General features: G+C 62.8%; 1 protein-coding gene across 6 annotated transcripts in view; it reads right to left on the reverse strand.

Moving 5' to 3' along the window:
* RIPOR1 (RHO family interacting cell polarization regulator 1) overlaps positions 1-25,563 on the reverse strand; it is a 115,394-nt gene that overhangs the window by 1,165 nt on the left and 88,666 nt on the right. For 4 of the 6 annotated variants that reach the window (XM_074968334.1, XM_074968331.1, XM_074968336.1 and 1 more), the window contains exons 3-21: positions 18,723-18,875; positions 17,308-17,386; positions 16,738-16,761; positions 15,773-15,826; positions 15,289-15,441; positions 15,133-15,196; positions 13,398-13,441; positions 12,963-13,088; positions 11,854-12,002; positions 11,184-11,313; positions 7,226-8,095; positions 6,666-6,805; positions 4,275-4,449; positions 3,723-3,858; positions 3,354-3,515; positions 2,858-3,016; positions 1,933-2,129; positions 1,722-1,805; positions 836-926 (exon numbers count right to left, since the gene is read on the reverse strand). In XM_074968334.1, the coding sequence (XP_074824435.1) occupies positions 836-926; positions 1,722-1,805; positions 1,933-2,129; positions 2,858-3,016; positions 3,354-3,515; positions 3,723-3,858; positions 4,275-4,449; positions 6,666-6,805; positions 7,226-8,095; positions 11,184-11,313; positions 11,854-12,002; positions 12,963-13,088; positions 13,398-13,441; positions 15,133-15,196; positions 15,289-15,441; positions 15,773-15,826; positions 16,738-16,761; positions 17,308-17,386; positions 18,723-18,875 (2,990 nt within the window). Of the gene's footprint in view, positions 1-350; positions 415-835; positions 927-1,721; positions 1,806-1,932; positions 2,130-2,857; positions 3,017-3,353; positions 3,516-3,722; positions 3,859-4,274; positions 4,450-6,665; positions 6,806-7,225; positions 8,096-11,183; positions 11,314-11,853; positions 12,003-12,962; positions 13,089-13,397; positions 13,442-15,132; positions 15,197-15,288; positions 15,442-15,772; positions 15,827-16,737; positions 16,762-17,307; positions 17,387-18,722; positions 18,876-25,563 lie in introns of all 6 variants that reach the window. The other 2 variants (XM_074968333.1, XM_074968332.1) reach the window with 2 other exon arrangements.

Consider the following 25,563-nt stretch of genomic DNA (forward strand, 5'->3'; position numbering starts at 1 on the left):
AATAAAAAATCCTGTTAGTTAGCTGCCAGCTGAATGACGCCCATGTGGGTGAGCAGATGGAACCCAGGGCGCTCAGCTCCAGCCCCTCTCTGCTAAGGGGGAACTGCCCTGAGCTGGCAGAGCCTGTGCAGGCTGCAGCCATTAGGGGGCAGCACACATGCCCACACCAGCAGGGCTGAGGTTCTGTACACTGCCGACAAATTCGGGGAGGGCCACAGAACTGGGGTTCACACACAGCAAAGACACACAGGTTAAAAGGACATGGCCGACAGGGTCCAAAACAAGAGACACTCATGAGCAAAGCAGCAGGAGGGGGGGAGCGGAAACGACTCTGGCCAACACGTCCCGACCTGTGCAGCTGCTGTCACGACCCAGAAGCCTAGTTAGCGAATCAGATGGTTCTCTCAGTGCCATCTAATAAATGATCATAAATAACAATGACACTTAGCGCGTCACATATTCAGAGCACCTGCCGCCATTAGCTAGGGGAGCATGCTGTTGGGTTAGGGGCCTGCATCTGCTCTCGCCCCAGCCAGGCCCACAGGTGGTGCCAGCAGCAGGCGAGGTGGGAAGCCCTGGCACCATGGCAAGCCTGAGCACTTGGAGCTAGGCATGGACCCAAGGCCTATGACATGTCCAGCTGGTCCACTGTGCCCTAGTTTGCAGCCAGGGTCTAGCATGGACAGGACCAGGGAGCCTAGCTCCAGGACCAGCTCTGTGCACTGGGAGGTCCTGTCTCCCACTGGGACGGTGCCAAGGGGGTGCGAGCAGAGTCTGGTTTTGGTGCCACCTAGAGGAGCCGCTCCAGGCCCTGGGTGTGCAGCAGGGCACTCACCGCACAGCATCAGGCTCTGCTTGGCCGCCTCCCGCACGTCCTCCTTGTCCGTTTGGCACAGATACACCAGCTGCTCGATGCTTTCTTTGGCCTGCCGGGAGAGGCCAACACAGCGCTGAGCACGTGCCCATCCTCCATGCCCTGGCTGCACTCCCAACCCCGGGGAGCACTGGGGGAGGGGCAGCACAGACAGGGCAGAGGCCAGGAAGATGGGTAGAGGGTGGGAACAAGGTCTCTGTGGTCCTGTCTCAGTTCTGGCAGAGCAAGGGACACAGGGATCAGTCCCGGTGCTCCACGCTCGCCCCCTTCAGGCAGTTGGCCAGGACAGGGTCCCCCATGGGCTGCTCTAGGCCAGCTGTGCCCCCCGCCTCCCACCCTCCCTGCTGCCCTTAGTGCTGCTGAGGCGACCAGCAGAGGTGGTGGGTGGAGCTGCCTCCTGGCTCCTCCCCTGTGCGGGCGCATCTCATGGCTTCTCCTCTGCTCCGGGCTGGGGATAGGCCACCTCCTTGCTGCTGCCTGTGTCCATCAGTCTCGCTGGGGCTCCACTGCCTCCCTCCCTGGTTCCCCTCCCCTACACAGCCACCCACACGGGATGAACTCAGCCCTTGCCCCGGCTCCCCAGACTCCAGCACAAGTGGGAGGCTGCTGCCATTGTGCCTAGGAGGGGAGGCCACTGAGGTCCCTGGGCAGGAGGAGCTGAAATCTGGGCCCAGCCCACCGGCAGCAGGGTACAGGGGGATCTGGGCAATTTCCCCTCTGCTGCATTGGCCTGGGCCCCATGTCATCCACCATGGACACAGTGGCCCAGCGGTGAAAGGGGCATGGCTTTGGCAGCTGCTCATTGCCATCAACCCCCATGCAGACAAGGTGCGGGGGCTGCACTTACCTTGAGACACCCCAGCGCTGCGCAGCTGGCAATTCGCATCTGCGCCTCTTCATCTTCCAGCTGCTCCAAGTACCACACCAGGGCCTGGGGGACACAGACATCAGCACCCCAGGGCTGGGAAGAGCCTCTGAGAGCAGCTGGTACCCCCCCAATCCTCCCTCCCCTTGAGCCCCATTCCCAGCCAGGGGTGCGAGGGCCCTGGGGCGCTCACCCGTTCCCGGAAGCGGGGGTTCTCGGCGAGGCTGCGCAGCTGGGCAGACACAGCGCTGACAACTTTGCTGTTGCCCTCAATGAGCAGCGAGCTCATGGCCTTCAGCCCGTCCTTCTTGAGCCGGCTCTCGGGCACTCGCTTCAGCGCCTTCAGCACCACGTCCTGGTCGTCCGAGTTCAGGTTCTGGGCCAGCAGCACTGCAGGGAGGGGGTGTGAGAACAGCCGCAGCACAGCTGGGGGAGTCCTGAGTTCTGGGCTGGGCTAGTCCCTCTGGGAAGGGATGAGCCGCACTTGTGCCCTGGGAGCCAGGCTTTCGCTCCCACCTGCCTGGCTCACACAAAGACCAGAGGGACAGGAAGGCGGGCGCCCCGCACCACTGGGAGAGCTGGGTTTGGCAGGGAAGAGCGCGCTTTTGGGGGGCCATATCCCAGCCGCACTGCGTGATCCACGGGCAGAGGGAGAACAAGCCAGGGAAGAGGCCTGAACACACAGGCAGGGGCTGGCAGCCCGCAGGAGCAGCTCAGCCCAGCCCCACTGCACCTTGGGCAGGGATCACAAAGCCACCGCGCACAGCCTGGCTCAGTCTTGCCCTGCTCCATCGGCCTGCAAGTGAGCTGGCAGGGGCAGGCGCTAGAGACAGTCTGGTGCCGTCTGCTGCAATGGCGACTAACGACTCAGAGCAGGGGAACCGCGCCAGCGCCCCGCCCGTGCCAGCGCCGGCACCGCCCACCCCTGGAGCAGGGGAACCGCGCCAGCGCCCCGCCCGTGCCAGCGCCGGCACCGCCCACCCCTGGAGCAGGGGAACCGCGCCAGCGCCCCGCCCGTGCCAGCGCCGGCACCGCCCACCCCTGGAGCAGGGGAACCGCGCCAGCGCCCCGCCCGTGCCAGCGCTGGAGCTATGAGGGGACTTCTATGAGGCTCTTACCTTCCTCAGCCAGCTCCATGATGTAGGCGTCCAGCGTAGACACAGGAAGCGACTCGAAGTAGCTCCAGTACTGGAAGATGGTGAGCTGCTCACCCTGGCTGCTCCCAGGCCGCTTGGGCAGCCGCCGGGCCAGCACATCCTCCACAAGCTTCACGCACACTGCAGGGAGGGCACCGGGTCAGGACCCCTGGGGCAGGGTTTGTCAGCAGCCCAGGCACCTCACTGGCACAAAGTCCCAAGGCCCTCTGGGGCGCCCTCTGGCACCAAGACAGCCCCCTCCAGCAGGCCGGTGCTTTGCCACCACTCGCATTTCCTGGAGGGGCGGGATGGGCTAGCCGAAGCAGAGGACTGGGAGGCCGGACTCCGGAGTTCTTTTCTCAGCTCTCAGAGTCGCTCTGAGCCCGGGAGGGGGAGCCAGAGATAGCCAATCGGAGCTGAGCTATTGCCCAGGGCTCGCATCCCTCCCTCTCTGGAGGGGCCCCAAGACTGCACTCACCTGAGTCTGCCAGGCCCAGCTGCCGCTCAGCCACGGGCACTGCATACTGGGCACTGAGCGTGCGCAGGAACCTCTCCACAGGGCAGGTGTAGACATTGGGCTGCTCCACGCAGTGGTCCCAGAAGGCCAGCACCCCCTCTCTCCGAGTGGAAAACTGCACCACTGTGGGCAGAGACACGGTCAGGGCCCTCCACGCCCAGCACGGGGCACGCTGCTGGCACTGCCACCACTGGGGCAGGCTTCGCTCACCAGCACTGAGACCACGACTGTTGGCAAGCCCCAGCCCTCTGACCCAGCACATGCCCTGCAGGCAGTGCCCCGTGGCGCCCATCCATGGGCCTGGGATGGGCACTGTGCCAGGGCCTTTACCTTCCGCTGCAGCGTTGGCCGCCCCCGATTTCTCCTCCGTCAGCTGGCAGACAATCTCCAGCACCTGCGCTTCCCTCATCAGCTTGTCCAGGGCGTACATCTCCCGGCACCGCAGCGGCCCAAACGTGCCCAGTTTCTGCAAATTACAGACACGTCAGTGCTCCTGGCTGCTCTGCTTGGGGGGCAGGATCAGTGCCTGGGGGTGCCTGCATTGTCCTGCACAGCCCCCAGCATGCCCATTGGGGAGCTGTCACTGAGCGCAGCATGGCACACAGGGAGCTGGGCTCTTCCCAGGCTCTGCCTTCAGAGTCGGGGGCAGCAGCTGTCATGCCTCATGCCAGCCCGCAGCCTCCCTCCGTGTTGGCCAAGAGTGAGCCGGTGCTTGGGCTGGCCAGGCTGGCTGAGCGCCAGTGCCACCCCACCCAGGCACGTCAGAGGTTGCCAGCCTGGCGCCCCGGCACCCCCCCACTCTGCAGGAGCCCTCAGCGAGGCTGCAGCCCCGCGTGCCAGCAAATGCCCCCCGCCACACCGCTTCCCATTCCACACACTCACCAGCAGCAGGTGGTTGCAGTTACTGAGGTGCAGGACCACGGCCCTGTCCAGGAACATATTGCCAGTGCTCATGGGGTCAGAGCTGCCCTCAGAGCCGCTGCACGTGCCGATGTCCTCGGCCGTGGCCTCACAGCCTCCCAAAGCCCCGACCACAGCACGGGCCCCACCGGCCCTCCTGCAGGAATGGGGGACAAGTAAACACATGCCCTCAAAGCAAGGGGACCCCCTCACCTCAGCCACAGGCGCCAACTGCCCTGCCCCGAGGAAGAGCCTCCAGCTCCCAGGGCTGGGGGTTAAATCCTTCCAGTTCTGCTGCAGGTGAACTTGCAACAAAGGAAGGGAAAAAAGAGCCATGGTTTACATAGGACCTACCCTATTGAGCACCCCGCTGCTGCTGAACCCGCAGGCGATACGCAAGCTCATCCCCACCCCCAACTGCACTGGGGATGGGACAACGGGTGCTGTGCAAACCCTGACGCACAGGCCCAGCCATGGGGCAGCAGGTCCCTCTGTGCACGGAGAGCCTGGTGGCAGGTGGGGCACTCAAGGGGCTGGCCGCTTGGGGTCACACCTAGGAAGTGATCATGCGAGCCCCTGGAGATGGCCCCGGCCATGTGGGTGGAAAGCGCCCTGGGGAGCTCTCACCCTGCTAGAGTGGGTTCTGCCCCTAGGCTCCCAGAGCAGCTCCCATGGGGGCAGCTGACGCCCCCCAGTGCACCCATCCCCTAGTGACTGAGCCCTTCAGGCCCCTTGGGCGGGCAACGCCAGCCCCATTACAGAGAGGCCACACAGCAAGTCCACAGCACAGCCAGGAACAGACCCCAGGAGTCCAGGGCCTCTGTTCTCACCTCCGGAACCAGCTGCCGCCCTGCAAGCACAGAACCAAGGAGTCCTGGGCCTCTGCTCTCATCTCTGGTACCAGCTGCCACCCTGTGAGCACAGAACCCAGGAGTCCGGGGCCTCTGCTCTCACCTCCGGTACCAGCTGCCGCCCTGCGAGCACAGAACCCAGGAGTCCGGGGCCTCTGCTCTCACCGGTACCAGCTGCCGCCCTGTGAGCACAGAACCCAGGATCCAGGGCCTCTGCTCTCACCTCCGGTACCAGCTGCTGCCCTGCGAGCACAGAACCCAGGAGTCCGGGGCCTCTGCTCTCACCTCCAGTACCAGCTGCTGCCCTGCGAGCACAGAACCCAGGAGTCCGGGGCCTCTGCTCTCACCTCCAGTACCAGCTGCCGCCCTGCGAGCACAGAACCCAGGAGTCCTGGGCTTCACACTCTCTTCTAACAAAAAGAAAAGGAGGACTTGTGGCACCTTAGAGACTAACCAATTTATTTGAGCATAAGCTTTCGTGAGCTACAGCTCACTTCATCGGATGCACACTGTGCACAGTATGCATCCGATGAAGTGAGCTGTAGCTCACGAAAGCTTATGCTCAAATAAATTGGTTAGTCTCTAAGGTGCCACAAGTCCTCCTTTTCTTTTTGCGAATACAGACTAACACGGCTGTTACTCTGAAACCTCTCTTCTAACAGTCCCCCAGGCCTCCGAGGAGCGAGTTACGCAGCAGCACCCAGAGTGGGAGAAAGCCTGGGTTCAGGGGCCATTGCAAGTCTGACCTGTAGATCCCTGTGGTTTAGAGTGGACAAGGAGCTGGATGCGTTTGGGACCCATTTCTCCTTCCCTCAAGGAGTCAGCCCCCCACATCTTGGAGTGTGGGGGAGCAGGGGACAGCAGCTGGGCCATAGGCTCCCCTCTTCACCCCAGCTCTGGAAAGCCGGGGTGGGGGAGGGAAGGAGTGAATACGGACAGCACTCCAGGTCCCTGACCACTAGGTGGCGCTGCTGCAGCATAACCTGCCAAAGTGCGGCTAGCTGAGGACTCGGCCCGCGCTGGCTCTGCAGCGCCCCTGGTGGCAAAGCCGAGGCTGCGTGCACCACCTCCACTCCCAGCACCCCCTGCAGTACCCCACTGGCCGGAGGAGGCAAGGGCCTTCCCAGGGCACGACATGCTCCACACGCCCCGGGCGCTGCTGCTGAGAGCCAGGCCTGGCCACCAGGGGGCGATAGCCAGCAGGCTCTGGGCTTCCTGGGCACATCGAAGGGGATGGGAGCCACAGCAAAACTCTAGGTACCGGGGTGGGGCGGGGGCGACGGGGATCAAACCAGGCGCCGCTCGGTCTGACTCCCTGAGCTCAACGATCATCTCTGCACATGGCCCAGCCCCTCCTGGGGCGCCTGGCTCACCCCCATGCAGGGAACTGGCCAGGCCAGGAGCCTGGGTCAGTGCCGGGGACCAGACCCCACACAGAGCGACATTCTGCTGCCCCGCCCCACGCCTCCTCGAGTGGAGGCGGCGAGTGCCAGTGCCCAGGGAGAGACCCCGCCCGGCTCACCGCTCACTCCGGCTGCCCTCCTCCTCCGAACCCTCCGAGTCGTCCATGTCCGAGGTGTTGAGGAAGCTGAAGCTCTCCAGGGCGTGCTCCACCGTCAGGCTGATGCTGGAGGCACGGCTCAGGAAGACGCCCTGCTTGTGCTGTGGGGAAGGCACAGTAAGGTGTGGGGGCTGGGCAGGCTTTGTCCCCAGGCCACTGGCCAGCTGCTGCTGCCTGGCACTTGTGCCAGCTAGGACCCGTGCCATGGCCCCTGGGCCTGGGCTGCTCCACCAGGGGCCCGGGGCACGGCGGGATGATGGCCTGTGGGCACGCTGTGGCAGGTGCAGCTGGTTCTAAATGCCACACTCCCTGCCCCACCGCATCTCCTGCCTGTCATCCCTGGGACCTGGCCACGCTCCCCCAACCCCGCTCTCCATGATGTAACCCCTTCTGCTCCCCATCTGACTGGCACACAAGGGGCACAGGGCAGGGGAACCGTGACAACAGAGCCCATGAACCAGTGTCCCCATCCCACGGACATTCACTGCCCCATGTGGGAAGGGGAGGAGCTGGGCACCGACCTGCATGGTTGCTGTGGGGCTGGCACCATCCTTGAGATCCTGCCGCTGCCCCCTTACCATGAGGATCTCCTCCAGGCGTTTCAGCTCCCTCTCCAGCAGCTGTAGCTCGGGGAACTGCCCCCGATAGTCGTCCAGGGCCGAGCCCAGCGAGCCGATGGCCTCCTCCAGGCCACAGTCCACAGGCTTGGGCCTTGGCACCTCTGCTGGGCTGGGGGGCGGGAGCCAGGCAGGGGCCAGCCTCCTCCTCTCCTCTGAGACCGGCTGCAGCACCACCGGCTGGCCCGGGGAGACCTCACGTCCCTGCGGCCCCAGAGCTTGGCACACAGCAGCCTCGGCCCGCCCCACCACAGGCTCACAGGCCTTGGCCTGAGACACGGCCCCACAGGACTCAGCCTCCGGGCCCATGTCCAGCCCTGCCCAGGGCGCTGGCGGGTTTGACACCTCGGGGAGGGCGTCCGTTTCCAGGGGAGACAGCTCCCCGATGCTGGGGTCCTGGGGGACTGGCGAAGGCTCCCTGCTGTGGGCGCTGGGGCCCTCCCTGCAATCCACTGCCACGTCCAGGCTGCTCTCGCTGATGTGGCTCAGAGTCCGGGAGTAGGGCACGTGCCCATTGGCCACCATCTCCTTCCTCGCACCCCCTGGCTCCTCCTGCCGGCCGGGCGGCTCGGCTGCGGCGCCCGCCTCCTCTTGCTGGGAGAAAGCGATCTCGATGGCGGGGGCGGAGGCCTGCACCTCAGGCTGTACAATGGGCTTGTGGGAGGCGTGGCGGGCGCTGCCTGACAGCTGGGGGCTGGAGGAATCGTCCGACGACTCCGAGGAGATAGACCAGGCCGTGCCGTTCTCCAGCTCCTCCTGCCGCCGCAGCATGTTCTGGAGAGACACGGCACATCAGCACGGCCCCTCGCCACCGGCCCCGCTGCCAGAGACCGCCCCCGCAGCCGCCAGCCACAGCCACCCAGCCCCTGGCCACGCCCTCCCCACGCAGCCGCCAGCCACACCCACCCAGCCCCTGGCCACGCCCTCCCCACGCAGCCGCCAGCCACACCCACCCAGCCCCTGGCCACGCCCTCCCCACGCAGCCGCCAGCCACACCCACCCAGCCCCTGGCCACGCCCTCCCCACGCAGCCGCCAGCCACACCCACCCAGCCCCTGGCCACGCCCTCCCCACGCAGCCGCCAGCCACACCCACCCAGCCCCTGGCCAAGCACTCCCCAAGCAGCCGCCAGCCACACCCACCCAGCCCCTGGCCACGCCCTCCCCACGCAGCCGCCAGCCACACCCACCCAGCCCCTGGCCACGCTCTCCCCACTCAGCCTCCAGCCACACCCACCCAGCCCCTGGCCACGCCCTCCCCACGCAGCCGCCAGCCACACCCACCCAGCCCCTGGCCACGCCCTCCCCACGCAGCCGCCAGCCACACCCACCCAGCCCCTGGCCAAGCCCTCCCCAAGCAGCCGCCAGCCACACCCACCCAGCCCCTGGCCACGCCCTCCCCACGCAGCCGCCAGCCACACCCACCCAGCCCCTGGCCACGCCCTCCCCACGCAGCCGCCAGCCACACCTACCCACCAACCCAACTCCCCACCCAGCTCCTGACCACAATCACCTCCATGCCCACCTGCCATGCCCATCCGCACACACGGCCATGTCAACTCCCCACCCAGCCCCTGACCAGGCCCACCACGCAGCCACCAGCCACACCCATCCACCATGCCAACTCGCCATCCAGCCCTGACCACAACCACACCCACCCACCCCGGCCATGCCAACTCCCCACCCAGCCCAGCCTCTGACCCCCCCACACACACTACCACCTGCCACAGCCACTCCCCACCACCACCAATCACCTTCACAGCCACCAACATTCCCTCACCAGGGGTTCACGTCAGCCCCACAGCCACTGGCAACCAACAGCCCGCATGGAGCTTTCTCCAGCCTCCCGCCCCCATCGCTGCCAGGGTCTCACACTGGCTCACTGGGGTCCCAGCCACCTCCCACTTCCCCCTCAGCAGCTCCCCTATGCCACTGGTGCCCCAGACCCCGTCTGCCCCCAGCCTGCTGAGTCTCAGGGTCTGCCAGCTGCCTGGGGGCAGGGCAGACTCGCTGTGAGGACACCAGCCCAGCCCAACTCCATGTCACCCCCAGCGTCCCAGCCAGCTCCCCCCTGGGCAGGGCTGTGGGAGCCAAGGGCTCAGCCTCCTTCAGGCTTGGGACCAAACCAAACCCCCCTGGTGGTGAGGGGAGCATCCCACTGGCAGGGTCCCGTCCGCAGGTCATTGCTACAGCCTCCGGGCCAGGGTCCTTGTCACGTCACCTGGGCCCCGACAGGCTGGCCGGGGCGTAGCTTCCGCCCGGCACTGACCAGCACAGCTCCGGGCATTTCAGCACCACGCTGCGAGCCGGGCTGGTCAACGCAGTGTGTACTCTGGTGCCCAGCCTGCACCAGACCCCCACCCCCCGGAGCTGCCCCACAGCCACGATGGGACACGGCAGCCTTGTGCAGACACCTCCCACCCCGGGGAACTTCCCCATGCCGTGAAAGTGCCCACGTTCCCCCAGCACAGGGCCCAGCTTCAGCCCCCACGGAGGGTGAGGGGATGTCCCATCAGCGCAGGGCTAGGTCCCCCTCCAGGGTATTCCCTGCACCATCCCCTGCCCTTGGCCTCCCTCAGCCCTGCTCTGCCAGGCTCTCCACACGCCTTATGGACCGGAGCGAACCAGTCCAAGGGCGTGGGGAGTGTTAAGGGGGTAAGTGAGCACAGAGAGGGCAAGGGCCCAGGAGTCCAAACCCTGCTGTAACTGCTCCACCCCACTCAGAGTCCTGGCTGCCAGCTCCTGCTCTGTGCCCTTTCTCCAGCCCCTAACCCCCTCAGCGGGCAGCCCCAGAGCCACCCCAGGTGTGAGCAACGGGTCCCATTGGCAGGACTGGCATGAAGTAGGAGATGGGGCAAGGAACAGTGGGGCCGGAGGCGTGTCTCACTCTGGGTGCAGACTGGGCTGGAAAGGACAAGGGGGCAGGGTCTATAACTATGACAAGCAGCTACTGCACCATCTCTGGCCTGGGGCATCCCAGGGCAGCCTCAGAGCGAAGGCTTGTCCATGCAGGGAGAGGCTGGCATGGACCTGAACGAGCCTCTGGGGGATGGGGCTTCCCTGACACTCGGATCCCTGCTCAGCCTGGAGCCTACAGGCCACTGCCAGCCCCCGTACCAGCCCTCCGGCTCAGAGACAGCACACACCCCAGCTGCTCCGGCCAGGGAGCAGTCTGGGGGCTGGGAATCCCTGTCCGACAGGTTCCCAAAGCCAGGACCTACGGATGGGCTAGTGAGCAGGAGGCAGCCAGGGCTAGTGCTATCTGAGGTGACTAGATCACCCAGGCTAAGCTACGGGCTGGCCCCAGCCAGCGAACTTACACGGCCCCGCTGCGGGCATCTCCCGAGCTGGACCGAGGAGCCCTCGCTGCAGGAGCAGCTCCGAGACAGCTTCTCAAGCAGCGTCTCATGGATGATGTCCAGCAAGGCCCCCATGGGTTTGTCGGAGGCCGCCTGCGCCGGACTCTTGGCCAGAGAGAAGAGGGAGCCGTCAGTGGGGGGAGGGGATCTCGGGGGGCCATTCAGCCGGCTGCTGGGGCTGCCTGTCTACTCCATCTGCCATCCTCAGGGCGCAGCAGCTTTGGCACGGGGGAGAGGGGGCCCTAACAGGATGTCTGCAAATCAGTGACGCAGCAGCCCAGAGGGCCACATCCCCTTGGAGCTGCCCTGGGCATGGGCCACAGGCAACGCACACAGAGCACAGGGGGGCCCTGCGCTCCCACATGGACACACCACGGCGCTGGGCGCACACAGGCCGAGCGGGACCCTGCTGGCGGCTCAGAGAACGCAGGGGCCCCTCCTGGAGCGCTCTCCGGCCCCCAGCTCCTGAGCAGGGCACACCCCATCCCGGGCCAGGCACACTCACATAGAAGGCCTGCTCCCGGAGGGAGGGCGTGTCAGGCGGGCTCTGGTTGTAGGTGGAGAATCGCTTGTTGACAGTGGATGCTTTGTTGACCGTGCTGGCAGCTGAGGGCTGATCATCCTTGTCGAAGGGGCTGGGGGTGAGAGCACAGACGTGAGAGGAGCGGGGAGCTCTGCACTGCAGGCAGGAGGCCACTGGGCTCAGGACTGGAGCTGGGCTCCCAATCCTCCTGCCACGCGCAGCGCTGGTGCCCTGTGCCATGGGCAGCACGAGGGAGAGGCAGGGGCTGGTAGCAGCGCTGAGCTCTGACCCTGGCACGGGCACCGAGCTGCAGAAAGCGACAGCAAGCGGGGAAGGGGGAGGGCCAGGCAGGAAGCCCAGGAGAAGGGAGGGAAGCCGGGCAGGCTGCCCGAACGCGCGGGGTTAGCCACAAATGCTGGAGAGCAAAGGAGGTGTGCAGCCGCTATGAGTCCCCGGGGCTGCCGATGGGAACCGTGCCCTGCCGGAGGGGCCGTGGGCCAACTGCCCAGGTAGGGGCCTGCCTGCCCAATCTGGATCCCCTGGGCAGTGCCATCGGGACAGCGAGCACCCAGCAGGGCCGATGAGCCCCAGGGCAGACAGGGCCACACTAGCCCAGCTAGCCCCCCCGGCCACACTCCCCTAGGCCACTCACTTCCAGTTCACCTCCAGGCTGAGCTTGATGGTGCCCAGGTCATTGATGTCGACGGCCACCACTTGCGGCAGCGCCGCAAACAGGTCCTTGGTTTCACACGAGACGTTGCCCACCACCACGTGGTTGGCCAGGCTCTTGAGCTCTGTCACCTGGCAGGGGAGAAGGAGGGGCTAAGGCCGGTGCCCGGGAGAGGGGGCGTGTCGGGCAGCCGCCTGTGAGCTGGGGCTGGAGGGTTTTACCCGACGTTTACGGTCAGGACACTGGAAGCTCCAGACTCTGCCCTTTGCCCCATCCCTGATCCCCGGGATCTAGGCCGCCCATGCTGGCCTGGGGAGAGGCCACACCCACACTGGTGCCCAGGGGCAGCATAGCAGCTGCAGCTCCCAAGGGCTGGGTCTCGGCATGAGCGGCTGCATCCCTCCACACAGCAGAGCGTGTCGGGGGACTCGAACCTGCCACCTCCGGCAGAGCCCCGTTCGCTGCCTGCCACGGGGCCAGTGTCATGAGCCAGCAGCCGCCAGCTCTGCAAAGGCCGGGCGCTGCACAGCAGGATCCCAGGCCAGGAGTCAGCAGGTACCGGGAGCACTGGATGCCACTAGCAGCTGTTCTGCCCATGCCCACAGCATGGCCCGAGGCCCCCGAGCAGGCTGCAGAGCCCGGGCCCTGGCCCCGCGATCACAGGGCGGGGTTGCTTGTTTTGGGGGATGGTACCCACGGCTGGCTCTCCTAGCGCTCGGCTGCTCAGGCATCTCCCGAGGTTACCCCTTGCTGCCCGATGCGGGTGTAACCCTGGGAAAGGGAGATGCCAAGGTGGCTGTGGCTGGAGAAAGCCAGCGAGGGAGTGAGCGGTAGCTACCTGCCCCCACAGGCCGCGCCAGCCAAAGCCAACAGCACAGCAGCTGGCTCGGAGCCCAGCGAGGGCTGGTCCCTCCGGCGCCGGGATGGGCAGAGCTGGGGCCGCGGTGGCAGCTGAACCCTGCGGCAGCAGCATGTGCCTGGGCGTGGGGTCAGGTACTCGAGTGCTTCCTGCCCGTGAAGCAGATCAGGATGGGGCTGCTTCCCACCCAGCTCCTGGCTCTGCTGTGCTCAGGCGCCGGGATCCCCCGTACCTTGATGGAGAGGAACTCTGTGATGAGGGGCAGGAAGACCATCTCCTCGCTGTCCCACACCTGCTTCCCGTTCCCCTCGATGCGCCCCTTCAGCTTCCAGCGCTGGCGCCCGTACTTCATGAAGATCTGAGGGCGAGAGGAGCACGGAGTGGGTGCCAGGTGGGGCTCAGCCGAGATTCAACTGGCTCTCGGCCCACGCCAGCTGCTCCAAGCCAATCCCCTGGCAGGGTCCGACCCACATGTCTCCCTGCAGCAGGGCTTGGAGCGGCAGGTCCCCAGGATGGGGCTCAGCGGCGTGTTCACTCTGTCCCCTAAGGAGAGGGGAGCTGCCCAGGGTTCCCCTCTGCCTCCCGGGAGAATTTCACTGGCTGGTTCTGCCAGCGACCCCATCCCATCCCCTGCTCGCTGACAGCTGCAGCTGCATTCCCCACGTACCTCATACTGGTCCCCAGCACAGAGTCTGGCAAACCCGGCCAGTCCTGCAAGAGAAGCGGGGAAGGGAAGCTTAGAACCAGCTGACACCCCTGGCCCCGGCCCCCGCGGCTGGCACAGTAGTGAGGCCCCTCCCTGCCCCAGAAGAGAAGCCCCTCTCCTAAGCCGCGCGGCTAGAGGAGGATCAAGGGCCCGGGGTTCACCCCCTGCCCTGGGCTCAGTGCTGAGTCCCATGTGCAGGGCCTGCCTGGGCAGGAGGCACATGGTGTAGCCAGCCAGCCATCTGTGCAGGACCAACACCGTGCCCTGGGGAGGTGGCTGGGGGAGCAGGAAGTCCTGGGGGAGCAGGGGATGGGAGCAGGGGCGGAATGGAGTGAGGGGAAAGCAGGGTGTGGGAGGAGGAGCAGGGTGTGGGAGGCGGGGTGTGGGGGGGAGCAGGGGGGAGTGGTGCAGGGTGGCGGAGGGGTGTGTGGCGGGAGCAGGGTTGAGGGGAGCAGGGTGGGGGAGCAGGAAGGGAAAGCAGGTGTGGGAGGGGGAGCAAGAAGGGGGGAGCAGGCTCTGGGCGGGAACAACGTTGGGGGGAGCGGGAAAGGGGGAGCAGGGTGTGGGAGAGGGAGTAGGGTGGGGGAAGCAGCAGGGTGAGGGAGAGGGAGCATGGTTGGGGGAGCAGGAAGGGGGAGTGGGAAGGGGGAGCAGGGTGTGGGAGGGGGAGCAGGGTTAGGGGGAGCAGGGTGTGGGAGGGGGAGCAGGGTTGGGGGGAGTAGGGTCAGGGGAGTGGGGTTTGGGGGAGCAGGAAGGGGGAGGCAGGATGCGGGGGGGAGCAGGGTGGGGGGAGCAGCAGGGTGTGGGGGGGGAGCAGGTAGGGGGAGTGGGGTGGGAGAGGGAGAGTGGGGTTGGGGGGAGCAGGAAGGGTGTAGGAGGGGGAGCAGGGTGGGGGAGCAGGAAGGGGGAACAGGGTGGGGGGAGCAGGGTGTGGGAGGGGGAGCAGGGTTGGGGGGAGTAGGGTCAGGGGAGTGGGGTTTGGGGGAGCAGGAAGGGGGAGGCAGGATGCGGGGGGGAGCAGGGTGTGGGGGGGGAGCAGGTAGGGGGAGTGGGAAAAGGGGAGTGGGGTGGGAGAGGGAGAGTGGGGTTGGGGGGAGCAGGAAGGGTGTGGGAGGGGGAGCAGGGTGGGGGGAGCAGGAAGGGGGAACAGGGTGGGGGGAGCAGGGTTTGGGAGGGGGAGCAGGGTTGAGGGGAGCGGGGTGGGGAAGTGGGAAAGGGGAGCAGGGTTTGGGAGGGGGAGCAGGGTTGAGGGGAGCAGGGTGGGGAAGTGGGAAAGGGGAGCAGAGTGTGGGAGGGGGAGCAGGGTGGGGAAGGGGGAGCAGGGTGTGGGAGGGAAAGCGGGGTTTGGGGGAGCAGGAAGGGGGAGGCAGGGTGTGGGAGGGGGAGCAGGATGGGGGGAGTGGGAAGGGGAGCAGGGTGTGGGAGGGGGAGCGGCATGGACAGTGGTCTAACAGGCAGGGGAAGGCTCCAGGGCTGGCGGGGAGGGAGGCCGTGTGCTGTCTGGTGCTCCAAAGCTGGGGGGGGCATGCCCACCCTGTGCTCTGGGAGGTGGGGGGGCATCCAGCACTCTGGGGGGGAAGGGGGAGGGGCAGAGCCTCAGGCTGAAGGGGTTGGCTGGGGACTAGCCTCCCCAAGCTGGTGGTTTACTCACCGCCCATGGGGAGCAGGGTGTGGGGAGGACCGGGGGGGCAGTTACCTTTCATCTTGATGTGGAACTCCCCCAGCTGGCTCTCCAGCTCGCTCTCCAGCAGACACATGTTCTGGGGACAGGAGGGACGAGAGCACCCATTAGCCAAAGGCTCCAGCCCCCTCCCTGCCCGGCCCCCCCATACCCCGCCCGGCCCCCGCTCACCTCGGTGTACTCTTTGTAGCCCTTGCTGGCCTCGGCCAAGCTGTCGCGTGCCTCGCGGCTGCCCGGGGAGGCGGCGGTGTAGGCCTTGACCATGTTGTGGGCCCCATCGCGGAGCCGCCGCTGGATGCAGTACGACTCGTAGAGCTCGTCAATCTGCAACGAGAGCCGCAGCGCCACGGTGAGGAGCTGGGCGCAGCGCTTGGGGGCCTTCCGTACTCCCCTCGTTTCCACCTCAACGCCTCCAGGTGCCAGGGCAGCCCTGGAGGGGAAGCCCAGGACAGCAGTGGGGGGGCCAAGGGGAGCCCAGAACAGCACTGGGGGGGGCGTAGGAGCCCAGGGCAGCACTGGGGGGGGAGGGAGGGGCTGTGCCTCACTCAGGGTAATCCCAGTTTTGATAAGCACTGAAGTATGTCGCCCCCCACATGCCTATAAGAGCCACATGAGGTGAGGGGCGCCCCCCGCCCCGCAGGCAGGTCACCCTTACCTTGCTGGCATGGAACTCCAGCCGGCGCAGGAACCGCTCGATCGACTTGACTTGCTGGAACCGAGCAGGAGGAGAGCAGGTCAGAGGCAGTCAGCAAGGGGCGGCCCCAGGAACACACAGCACAGGCTTCCCCGCTGCTGCGTCCAGGGGCCCGGGGTAAGGCAGGATGGGGAAGCTGAGCTGCCTCCCGCTGGGGCTGGGGTCCCCATGGAGGCCCAGCACTTAGCCCGAGGATGCCCAGTCTGTAACCGAGAGCACCTTTCTCCCACGTGCGTCAGGCCTTGGCCGCAAGCCAGCCACTAGCTCCCTATAAAACCATCTGGCCTTCCCAGCGACGAGGGGCGCTGGAGGGGCCATGACCCGGCTAGCTCTCCAGCCACCCAGGGAGGCTTCTGGGACATGTGGGCCCGACAGGCCCTGAATGACCAGGGCACAAACCCAAGCAGAACCACACCCGTGCCGGCCCCCATTGGCCACCACACCAGCGCAGAAGAGCGGCCGTTGCACTCGCCTGTCCAAGGCCCTTTAGCCCTGAGATTCTGCCCATGTGCTCCCCGCAGGGCAGAGCACAGCGAGTCGCACGTTAACCCTTGGATGCTGGTGTCTGGATTTCCCTGAGGGCTCCATACAGGAGAGGCACCGACTGCAACAAGGACGCTGTGCAACGGAGCAGGACACAAGGGGGGAGGCGCCCCATTAGCAGAGCCTGCCCTGTGTTCCCCTGCACCTCAGGCACCGTCCTGCTGCTGATCGCCTCTGGCTAATCCCAGCTGCAGCTGGGAGGACCTGGGTGGGGAGGGGAGCTGACGAGGCCAGTGAGGAGGGTGAATGGGTGATGAGGCCTGGGGCTCTGGGAGTGCCCAGTTTGGAGGGGAGGGAGGGGGCCCAAAGAGCAGCGTCAGGAGCTCAGCAAGGGGACTACCCCACTATTCCCCCGTTGGCTCTGGTCAGCACCAGCCCCTTACCTTGTCGAGATCGTAGAGAAAGCCCTAGAGAAAGAGGAAAGGAGAGGGGTGAGAGCACTAGGATCATGCATGGCGCTGCCATAGGACATGCTAGCACCTGGTAGCATGTCAGTGCAAACAGCACACATGTAACATGCAGCAGGGGAGGCCCCAGGGCGGGGAGCTCCATGCTAAGCAGCTCACTGCCTGTGTGCCAGAAGCTCAGCGGGAGAGGCACCGCAGCGCGCAGATCACACGGAGGGACTGTCACGGGAGGACATGCTGGGCTGCCACAGGGCTCTGCAGCTCACACCCATGCACACCCACGCTGGACTGCAGGGGAGGTACCAGGGTGCCAGCCAGCCAGCACTGTAATCCCACACAGACTCGCTGCTCCTACCTCTCCTGGGGGAGCTGGTCCTGGTACAATCCCCTCTCCAGCTCCCTTGTGGGAGCAGGACCTGATGGGGAAACCCTGCCCAGGGACCCAGGAAGGGCTCTTTGGCAGGGCTGGCGGGCAGCGCAGGGGGAGGAGCCGGAGTAGCACCGGGGGAGAGCGGTGCCACAGAGCCGAGCACGACCCACACTCACCAGGCGGGAATTCCTCTTGGACTCACGGATCTGGGTGCTGAGCTTCTCCAGTTCCAGCTGGTGCACCTCCAGGTAGGCTCTGCGGGCAAGAGCACCCCCCGCATTGGCCCCCAGGCTGGGCGTAGAGACAGCCAGCAGAGCCCAGCTCCAATTGGTGCACAGACACCTCCTGGCTGTGCCACCCCCCCCAGCTCTCCCCCACACCCGCAACCCACTCCCGGCCATGCCTGGCACCCGCCCAGCTCTCCCACACCCGGCACCCACCCCCTGCTCCCCCAGCTCAACCCCACACCCAGCACCCGTCCCCCTAGCTCAATCCCATGCACTTCCACGCCTGGCACCCGCCCAGCTCAACCCCACACCTGACACCCACCCCCTCCAGCTCTGCCCCATCCACCAGCCATGCCTGGCACCTAACCCCAGCCACACCTGGCACCTACCTCCCCAGCTCAACCCCACGCCCAGCACCCACCCCCCTACCCTCCTAGCTCAACCCGACACCTGGCCATGCCTAGCATCCACCTCCCCAACTTGCCCTACCCACCAGCCGTGCCCAGCACTCCCTCCCTCGCACTGGCCATGCCTGGCACCCGCCCCCCCCAGCTTGCCCCCACCCACAGGCCACACTTGGCTCCCCTTCCCCCAGCACTGTGGGGAGGCAGTGAGGCCCAGAGGTGATGGGATGGGGGTAGGGAGGTGATCGGGGGGCGTCTGCAGGGGCCAGGGGTGCCAAAATACAAGTTTACCCAGGGCACCAGATTACCTGCCCCCAACTCACATCCAACTACTGGCTATGCCCAGCCCCCGCTCCCCCAGCCTTCACCACACCCAGCCCCTGCCCCCACCAGCCATGCCCAGCACCCCCCCAACTCACTCTCCCCCATCGGCCACACCTGGCTCTCACAGTCACTCAGCCGGGAGGAAACAGGCCTCCGAGCGAGCCAGTAAAAGGAATCACACGGCTGGTCACAAACCCCAGCTGTGTGCGCCCCGCCTGGCCCGCAGACCCCGCCAAGCTCCTCACAGCCATCTGGGGGGGAGATTGACACAGGGCTGGGCTGGTGCCCTCCCTTCCCACTGGGGCTCAGACTGCCCTGGAGCACAGCTTCTCTGGAGCAGACACTTGGGCACAGCTGCCCGCCCTAGGCTCTCCCGTGGCCACCGCCTGGCGTGGGGCAGGTAATGCCTAGCCACGAAGAATCAATCTCATCCGCAGCCCTATGGCACAGCCGTCCTGTCCCCGGGCAGGGGAACTGGCTTGTCCGGGCCCTCCCAGGGATCCCCGTGTCTCTGTGCAGAGCTGGGCACCCCTTGCTCTGTTCCCACACGCCCCCTGCTAGGGGCCATCCAGCTGCATGGCTGGCTGCTCCCCTTCCTGTGCAGCCGGGCTGGGCACCATGTGGCAGGTCACTTACGTCAGGCCCTTCTTGAGCGCTTCGTACACCTCGTCCAGCCGGTCGGGCTGCGGCACCTTGGGAGGGGGGGACTTGTGGGACATGGAGAACATCCTCCTGACCCGGGAGCCAGTCTTCCTGGACACCGTGGGTGTGCTGAAGGGAGGCAGGTTCCTGAGGGGAGGAAGCACAAGAAGGCTGGGTAAGCTCCCTTCTGCCCCGTGCCAGGAGCTGAGCGCCAGGAGCCAAGGCCACACTCTGCAGGAATCAATGAGGGGGGAAGCGCCAGGGGCAACAGCAGCCACCACCCTCTCCCACCTGCCATGGCTCGGTGGGAACCTGCCACTGCTGGGCTAGTGTCAGGGTGAGGAAAGCTGCTAGCAGCAAGCCCTGCTCACAGCCGGGTGGTAGCAATGCCAGCAGTGGCGGGCGTCCCGTCTCCTTTAACGCTCCCCCGCCGTAGCCAACGCCGAGCGGGGCCGGGGCCATGCAGGGCTGGTGTAGGAAGGCCGCCTGGGCTGGACCACAATTCTCTGTGCACTCAGGACAGGGCCAGAACTGCAGCCAAAGCCACCGTGCCCATGTCCAATCACCGCCAGATCTGCAGCGGTGAGCCTGCCAGTAACCCCAGGTCGATCCGGCCTCCGACACGGGTCCCAGCCATGGAAACACACCGCTCTAGGCATGTTAATAACCCACGAAGATACCCACCCCGCCACCAAATCAAACCTCCCAGCACTGGAGAGAGGAGCCTTGCAGTGCGACCTGATGGGCAACACACCTGGGCTCAGTAACCAGGGACGGGGAGCCCATGGCCCCAACACTCAACTGCCAAGGAAGAACCAGGAGAGGGAGCAGTTTCTCAAGCAACCAGTGCTCCAACCATCAAAGCCAACTCTGTGGCTGCACCTGGGGCTGAGGTGGAGGCCAACTCCGGCTGCACCTCTGAACCCCCAGTTCTGGAAGCGGTGCCCACGGTGGCTAGATAGAGCCTGCTCCGATTTCAGGTCTCCTCTACTGGCCATGGGAGTGCTGGGCGTGAAGGAGACCTGGTGCTCTGTCCGTTTGCTTGGCACTAGCTGGGACAAGAAGCAGGGCTGGTCATGGCTCACGCGGTGCGAAGCCAGATTCCTCCCTGCAGAGTCTGCTGTGGCCCCGTTCACGCAGTGAATTGAGAACTCAACCCCAGGCCACATGCCAGAAACGGGCAGGGAACAGAACAATGGATGCAGGACTCTCACAATCACTCAGCGCCTCCCCATAGACAGGAAACACGACCTCTGCACACCCGGACAAGCCATTAACCCAGCACCCAACAGCAAGAACCACAGCCCAGACTCCCTGCCCATGGACAGCTCCCAACCACCCATAACTCAGATGTTGAGAGAGAGGACGAGGGGCCAGCAGGGCACATTCTCCAGGCACTGGGGGTCCCAACATGGCCCTCGGAAAGCTCTCCCACAGCCAGATTGGCCCCTCCTCTGGAAGCTTTGTCCCGGATTTCTAAGCAAGGCACAACGTCTGTGGGTCTTTCCAGCTGTCCTCTTTCTCCTCCCGGATCCCCCAAATACCCACATATTTATCTCCCCTTGTGCCAGCTCTTGAGCCTAGAGGCCCATCTTTAGGGCAGTAGAACCCCACCACCACCTAGGCCAGGCCATCACCTCCTGAAGGCATCGGCCAGAGCTCGCCCAGCTACCCAGAGAGCCCCATGGCCCAATTCGAGCCCTCCAGCAGGGCTGGGCAGCAGCTCTCTGCCCGCAGGACACGGAACACAGGGCCTGCTGAGTCCTTACCATGGACGCTAGCCTCGACCCTCAACACGCTGGCCCCCAAACGGCCCCCCGCCCCGTTACCCACATGGATCTATGGTCTAGGGTCCACCAAATGAAATTAATGGGCAGCAGGTTTAAAACAAATAAAAGAAAGTTCTTCTTCACACAGCGCACAGCCAACCTGTGGAACTCCTTGCCTGAGGAGGTTGTGAAGGCCAAGACTATAACAGGGTTCAAAAAAGAACGAGATAAGTTCATGGAGGTTTAAGTCCATTAATGGACTGACTGTATAAAAAGCCAGTCAGCTGCGAACCAGCTGAGCAGCGAACAGCAGAGCAGCTAACAGAAGGAGTTTGCCTGGGATCTGCCTGAGAGGAGGTACGCTAAGGGCTGCATTAAGGAGGGTGTGTTGGTGAGTATCTGAGTGTTTGTTTGTTGTGAGTATCTGAGTGTTTGTATCTGAGTGTTTGTTGTGAGGACAGTTTGACCGTGTGCTTGATTGGTTGTTTGAAAAGGGCGGGAACTGGGAGTGCTTTGTTCCAGGTGAGACTTAAGTGGGCCTGACTGTATAAAAAGCCAGTCAGCAGCAAACCAGCTGAGCAGCGAACCAACAGAAGGAGTTTGCCTGGGAGTTCGCCTGGGGAGAGCCCACTGAGGCTTACATCTTGCCAGTTTCTCTGAGTAATTACTACAACTCCTGAGGAAGCTCGTAGAAGGAAGGTAATATGGATGGGGGGTGTTCAGCTGTTCTGACCTGCACTGGATGTGCCATGTTTATCTTTCTTCCACAGGACAGAAGCGACTTTGTCTGTACAAAGTGCAAGCTGGTCTCCATGTTGGTAGAGAAGGTTCAAGGTTTGGAGCAACAGGTATCGACCCTGCGTTGCATAAGAGAAACTGAAGATTTCCTGGACAGAAGTCAGGATATGCTTCTACAGGCACAAGGTTCTGAAGATTCAGAGCAGGCTGCGCAGCGGGGACAGGAGGATGGCGAAGAAATTTGGCATCATGTGACCTCCAGAAGGAAAAAGGGGAACGTCCATGTACCAGCAACACAGATACAGGTAAGTAACCATTTTCATGTTCTCTCCACAGGTACTAATGCGGAGAGTGGACCAGATGATACGTCTGAGGGAAGGGAGCAGAAGGAGACTCCGCCGATTGGAAGGCATGAGATGCACTGTCCTAGGGTTGGGGTTCCACGACCACCGCTCCCAAGAGAAGGAGGTGGGTGGTGGTGGTCGGGGACTCTCTCCTCAGGGGGACTGAGTCATCTATCTGCCGCCCCGACCGGGAAAACAGAGAAGTCTGCAGCTTGCCAGGGGCTAAGATTCGCAATGTGACGGAGAGACTGCCGAGACTCATCAAGCCCTCGGATCGCTACCCCTTCCTGCTTCTCCACGTGGGCACCAATGATACTGCCAAGAGTGACCTTGAGCGGATCACTGCGGACTACGTGGCTCTGGGAAGAAGGATAAAGGAGTTTGAGGCGCAAGTGGTGTTCTCGTCCATCCTCCCCGTGGAAGGAAAAGGCCTGGGTAGGGATCGTGGAAGTCAACGAATGGCTACACAGGTGGTGTCGGAGAGAAGGCTTTGGATTCTTTGACCATGGGATGGTGTTCCAAGAAGGAGGAGTGCTAGGCAGAGACGGGCTCCACCTAACAAAGAGAGGGAAGAGCATCTTCGCAAGCAGGCTGGCTAACCTAGTGAGGAGGGCTTTAAACTAGGTTCACCGGGGGAAGGAGACCAAAGCCCTGAGGTAAGTGGGGAAGTGGGATACCGGGAGGAAGCACGAGCAGGAGTGCGTGAGAGGGGAGGGCTCCTGCCTCATACTGAGAAAGAGAGGCGATCAGCGGGTTATCTTAAGTGCCTATACACAAATGCACGAAGCCTGGGAAACAACCAGGGAGAACTGGAAGTCCTGGCAAAGTCAAGGAATTATGATGTGATTGGAATAACAGAGACTTGGTGGGATAACTCACATGACTGGAGTACTGTCATGGATGGATATAAGCTGTTCAGGAAGGACAGGCAGGGCAGAAAAGGTGGGGGAGTTGCACTGTATGTAAGAGAGCAGTATGACTGCTCAGAGCTCAAGTATGAAACTGCAGAAAAACCTGAGAGTCTCTGGATTAAGTTTAGAAGTGTGAGCAACAAGGATGATGTCGTGGTGGGAGTCTGCTATAGACCACCGGACCAGGGGGATGAGGTGGACGAGGCTTTCTTCCGGCAACTCGCAGAAGTTACTAGATCGCAGGCCCTGGTTCTCATGGGAGACTTCAATCACCCTGATATCTGCTGGGAGAGCAATACAGTGGTGCACAGACAATCCAGGAAGTTTTTGGAAAATGTAGGGGACAATTTCCTGGTGCAAGTGCTGGAGGAACCAACTAGGGGCAGAGCTCTTCTTGACCTGCTGCTCACAAACCGGGAAGAATTAGTAGGGGAAGCAAAAGTGGATGGGAACTTGGGAGGCAGTGACCATGAGATGGTCAAGTTCAGGATCCTGACACAGGGAAAAAAGGAGAGCAGCAGAATATGGACCCTGGACTTCAGAAAAGCAGACTTTGACTCCCTCAGGGAACTGATGGGCAGGTTCCCCTGGGAGAATAACATGAGGGGGAAAGGAGTCCAGGAGAGCTGGCTGTATTTTAAAGAATCCTTATTGAGGTTACAGGGACAAACCATCCCGATGTGTAGAAAGAATAGTAAATACGGCAGGCGACCAGCTTGGCTTAACAGTGAAATCCTTGCCGATCTTAAACACAAAAAAGAAGTTTACAAGAAGTGGAAGATTGGACAAATGACCAGGGAAGAGTATAAAAATATTGCTCGGGCATGCAGGAGTGAAATCAGGAAGGCCAAATCACACCTGGAGTTGCAGCTAGCAAGAGATGTTAAGAGTAACAAGAAGGGTTTCTTCACATATGTTAGCAACAAGAAGAAAGTCAAGGAAAGTGTGGGCCCCTTACTGAATGAGGGAGGCAACCTAGTGACAGAGGATGTGGAAAAAGCTAATGTACTCAATGCTTTTTTTGCCTCTGTCTTCACGAACAAGGTCAGCTTCCAGACTACTGCACTGGGCAGCACAGCATGGGGAGGAGGTGACCAGTCCTCTGTGGAGAAAGAAGTGGTTCGGGACTATTTAGAAAAGCTGGACATGCACAAGTCCATGGGGCCAGATGCGTTGCATCCGAGAGTGCTAAAGGAGTTGGCAGATGTGATTGCAGAGCCATTGGCCATTATCTTTGAAAACTCATGGCGATCGGGGGAAGTCCCGGACGACTGGAAAAAGGCTAATGTAGTGCCCATCTTTAAAAAAGGGAAGAAGGAGGATCCAGGGAACTACAGGCCAGTCAGCCTCACCTCAGTCCCTGGAAAAATCATGGAGCAGGTCCTCAAGGAATCAATTCTGAAGCACTTAGAGGAGAGGAAAGTGATCAGGAACAGTCAAGATGGATTCACCAAGGGCAAGTCATGCCTGACTAATCTAATTACCTTCTATGACGAGATAACTGGTTCTGTGGATGAAGGGAAAGCAGTGGACGTGTTGTTCCTTGACTTTAGCAAAGCTTTTGACACGGTCTCCCACAGTATTCTTGCCAGCAAGTTAAAGAAGTATGGCCTGGATGAATGGACTATAAGGTGGATAGAAAGCTGGCTAGATTGTCAGGCTCAAAGGGTAGTGATCAATGGCTCCATGTCTAGTTGGCAGCTGGTCTCAAGTGGAGTGCCCCAAGCTTCAGTCCTGGGGCCGGTTTTGTTCAATATCTTCATAAATGATCTGGAGGATGGTGTGGATTGCACCCTCAGCAAGTTTGCAGATGATACTAAACTAGGAGGAGAAGTAGATACGCTGGAGGGTAGGGATAGGATACAGAGGGACCTAGACAAATTGGAGGATTGGGCCAAAAGAAATCTGATGAGGTTTAACAAGGACAAGTGCAGAGTCCTGCACTTAGGACGGAAGAATCCCATGCACCGCTACAGACTAGGGACCGAATGGCTCGGCAGCAGTTCTGCAGAAAAGGACCGAGGGGTTACAGTGGACGAGAAGCTGGATATGAGTCAACAGTGTGCCCTTGTTGCCAAGAAGGCCAATGGCATTTTGGGCTGTATAAGGAGGGGCATTGCCAGCAGATCGAGGGACGTGATCGTTCCCCTCTATTCGACACTGGTGAGGCCTCATCTGGAGTACTGTGTCCAGTTTTGGGCCCCACACTAGAAAAAGGATGTGGAAAAATTGGAAAGAGTCCAGCGGAGGGCAACAAAAATGGTTAGGGGACTGGAACACATGACTTATGAGGAGAGGCTGAGGGAACTGGGATTATTTAGTCCGCAGAAGAGAAGAGTGAGGGGGGATTTGATAGCTGCTTTCAATTACCTGAAAGGAGGTTCCAAAGAGGAGGGATCTAGGCTGTTCTCAGTGGTAGCGGATGACAGAAGGAGCAAGGGTCTCAAGTTGCAGTGGGGGAGATTTAGGTTGGATATTAGGAAAAACGTTTTCACTAGGAGGGTGGTGAAACACTGGAATGCGTTACCTAGGGAGGTGGTGGAATCTCCTTCCCTAGAAGTTTTTAAGGTCAGGCTTGACAAAGCCCTGGCTGGGATGATTTAATTGGGGATTGATCCTGCTTTGAGCAGGGGGTTGGACTAGATGACCTCCCGAGGTCCCTAGCCAGGGTGGGGAACTACTCCACTAACCCTGAGCACCCACAGCCAGGCTCAGAGCCCAGCCCCACTCGCTGTGAAGAGTCACCCCACTGCACAGAGGAGACCCTGCCAACAGGCTGCTTTGCCGGCACCGCCCCCCACACAGCCCACCTGTGTTCCCAGCCCAGTCCCACTCACCAAGACACTCTGAGTGCCCCAGCAGAGCCTGGCCTGCCTGGCCGGTGACAAAGCTTTGGGAACAACTGGTGCCACTCCTGACTGGAACAGCCAATGTCTCCGTCAGAGAAGGAACCTTCCCTTCCTCCTTCCAACACGCCAGTTGGACAACACCCTGGATTCCTCAGTGCTAGCCAACAACCCCCCAGCCAAACCTCCAGGTCCTCAGCAGCTGCTGGAGACGCTAGCCAAAGGCC

Source organism: Natator depressus, chromosome 12 (genome assembly GCF_965152275.1).
Source record: "Natator depressus isolate rNatDep1 chromosome 12, rNatDep2.hap1, whole genome shotgun sequence".
NCBI lineage: Eukaryota > Metazoa > Chordata > Testudines > Cheloniidae > Natator > Natator depressus.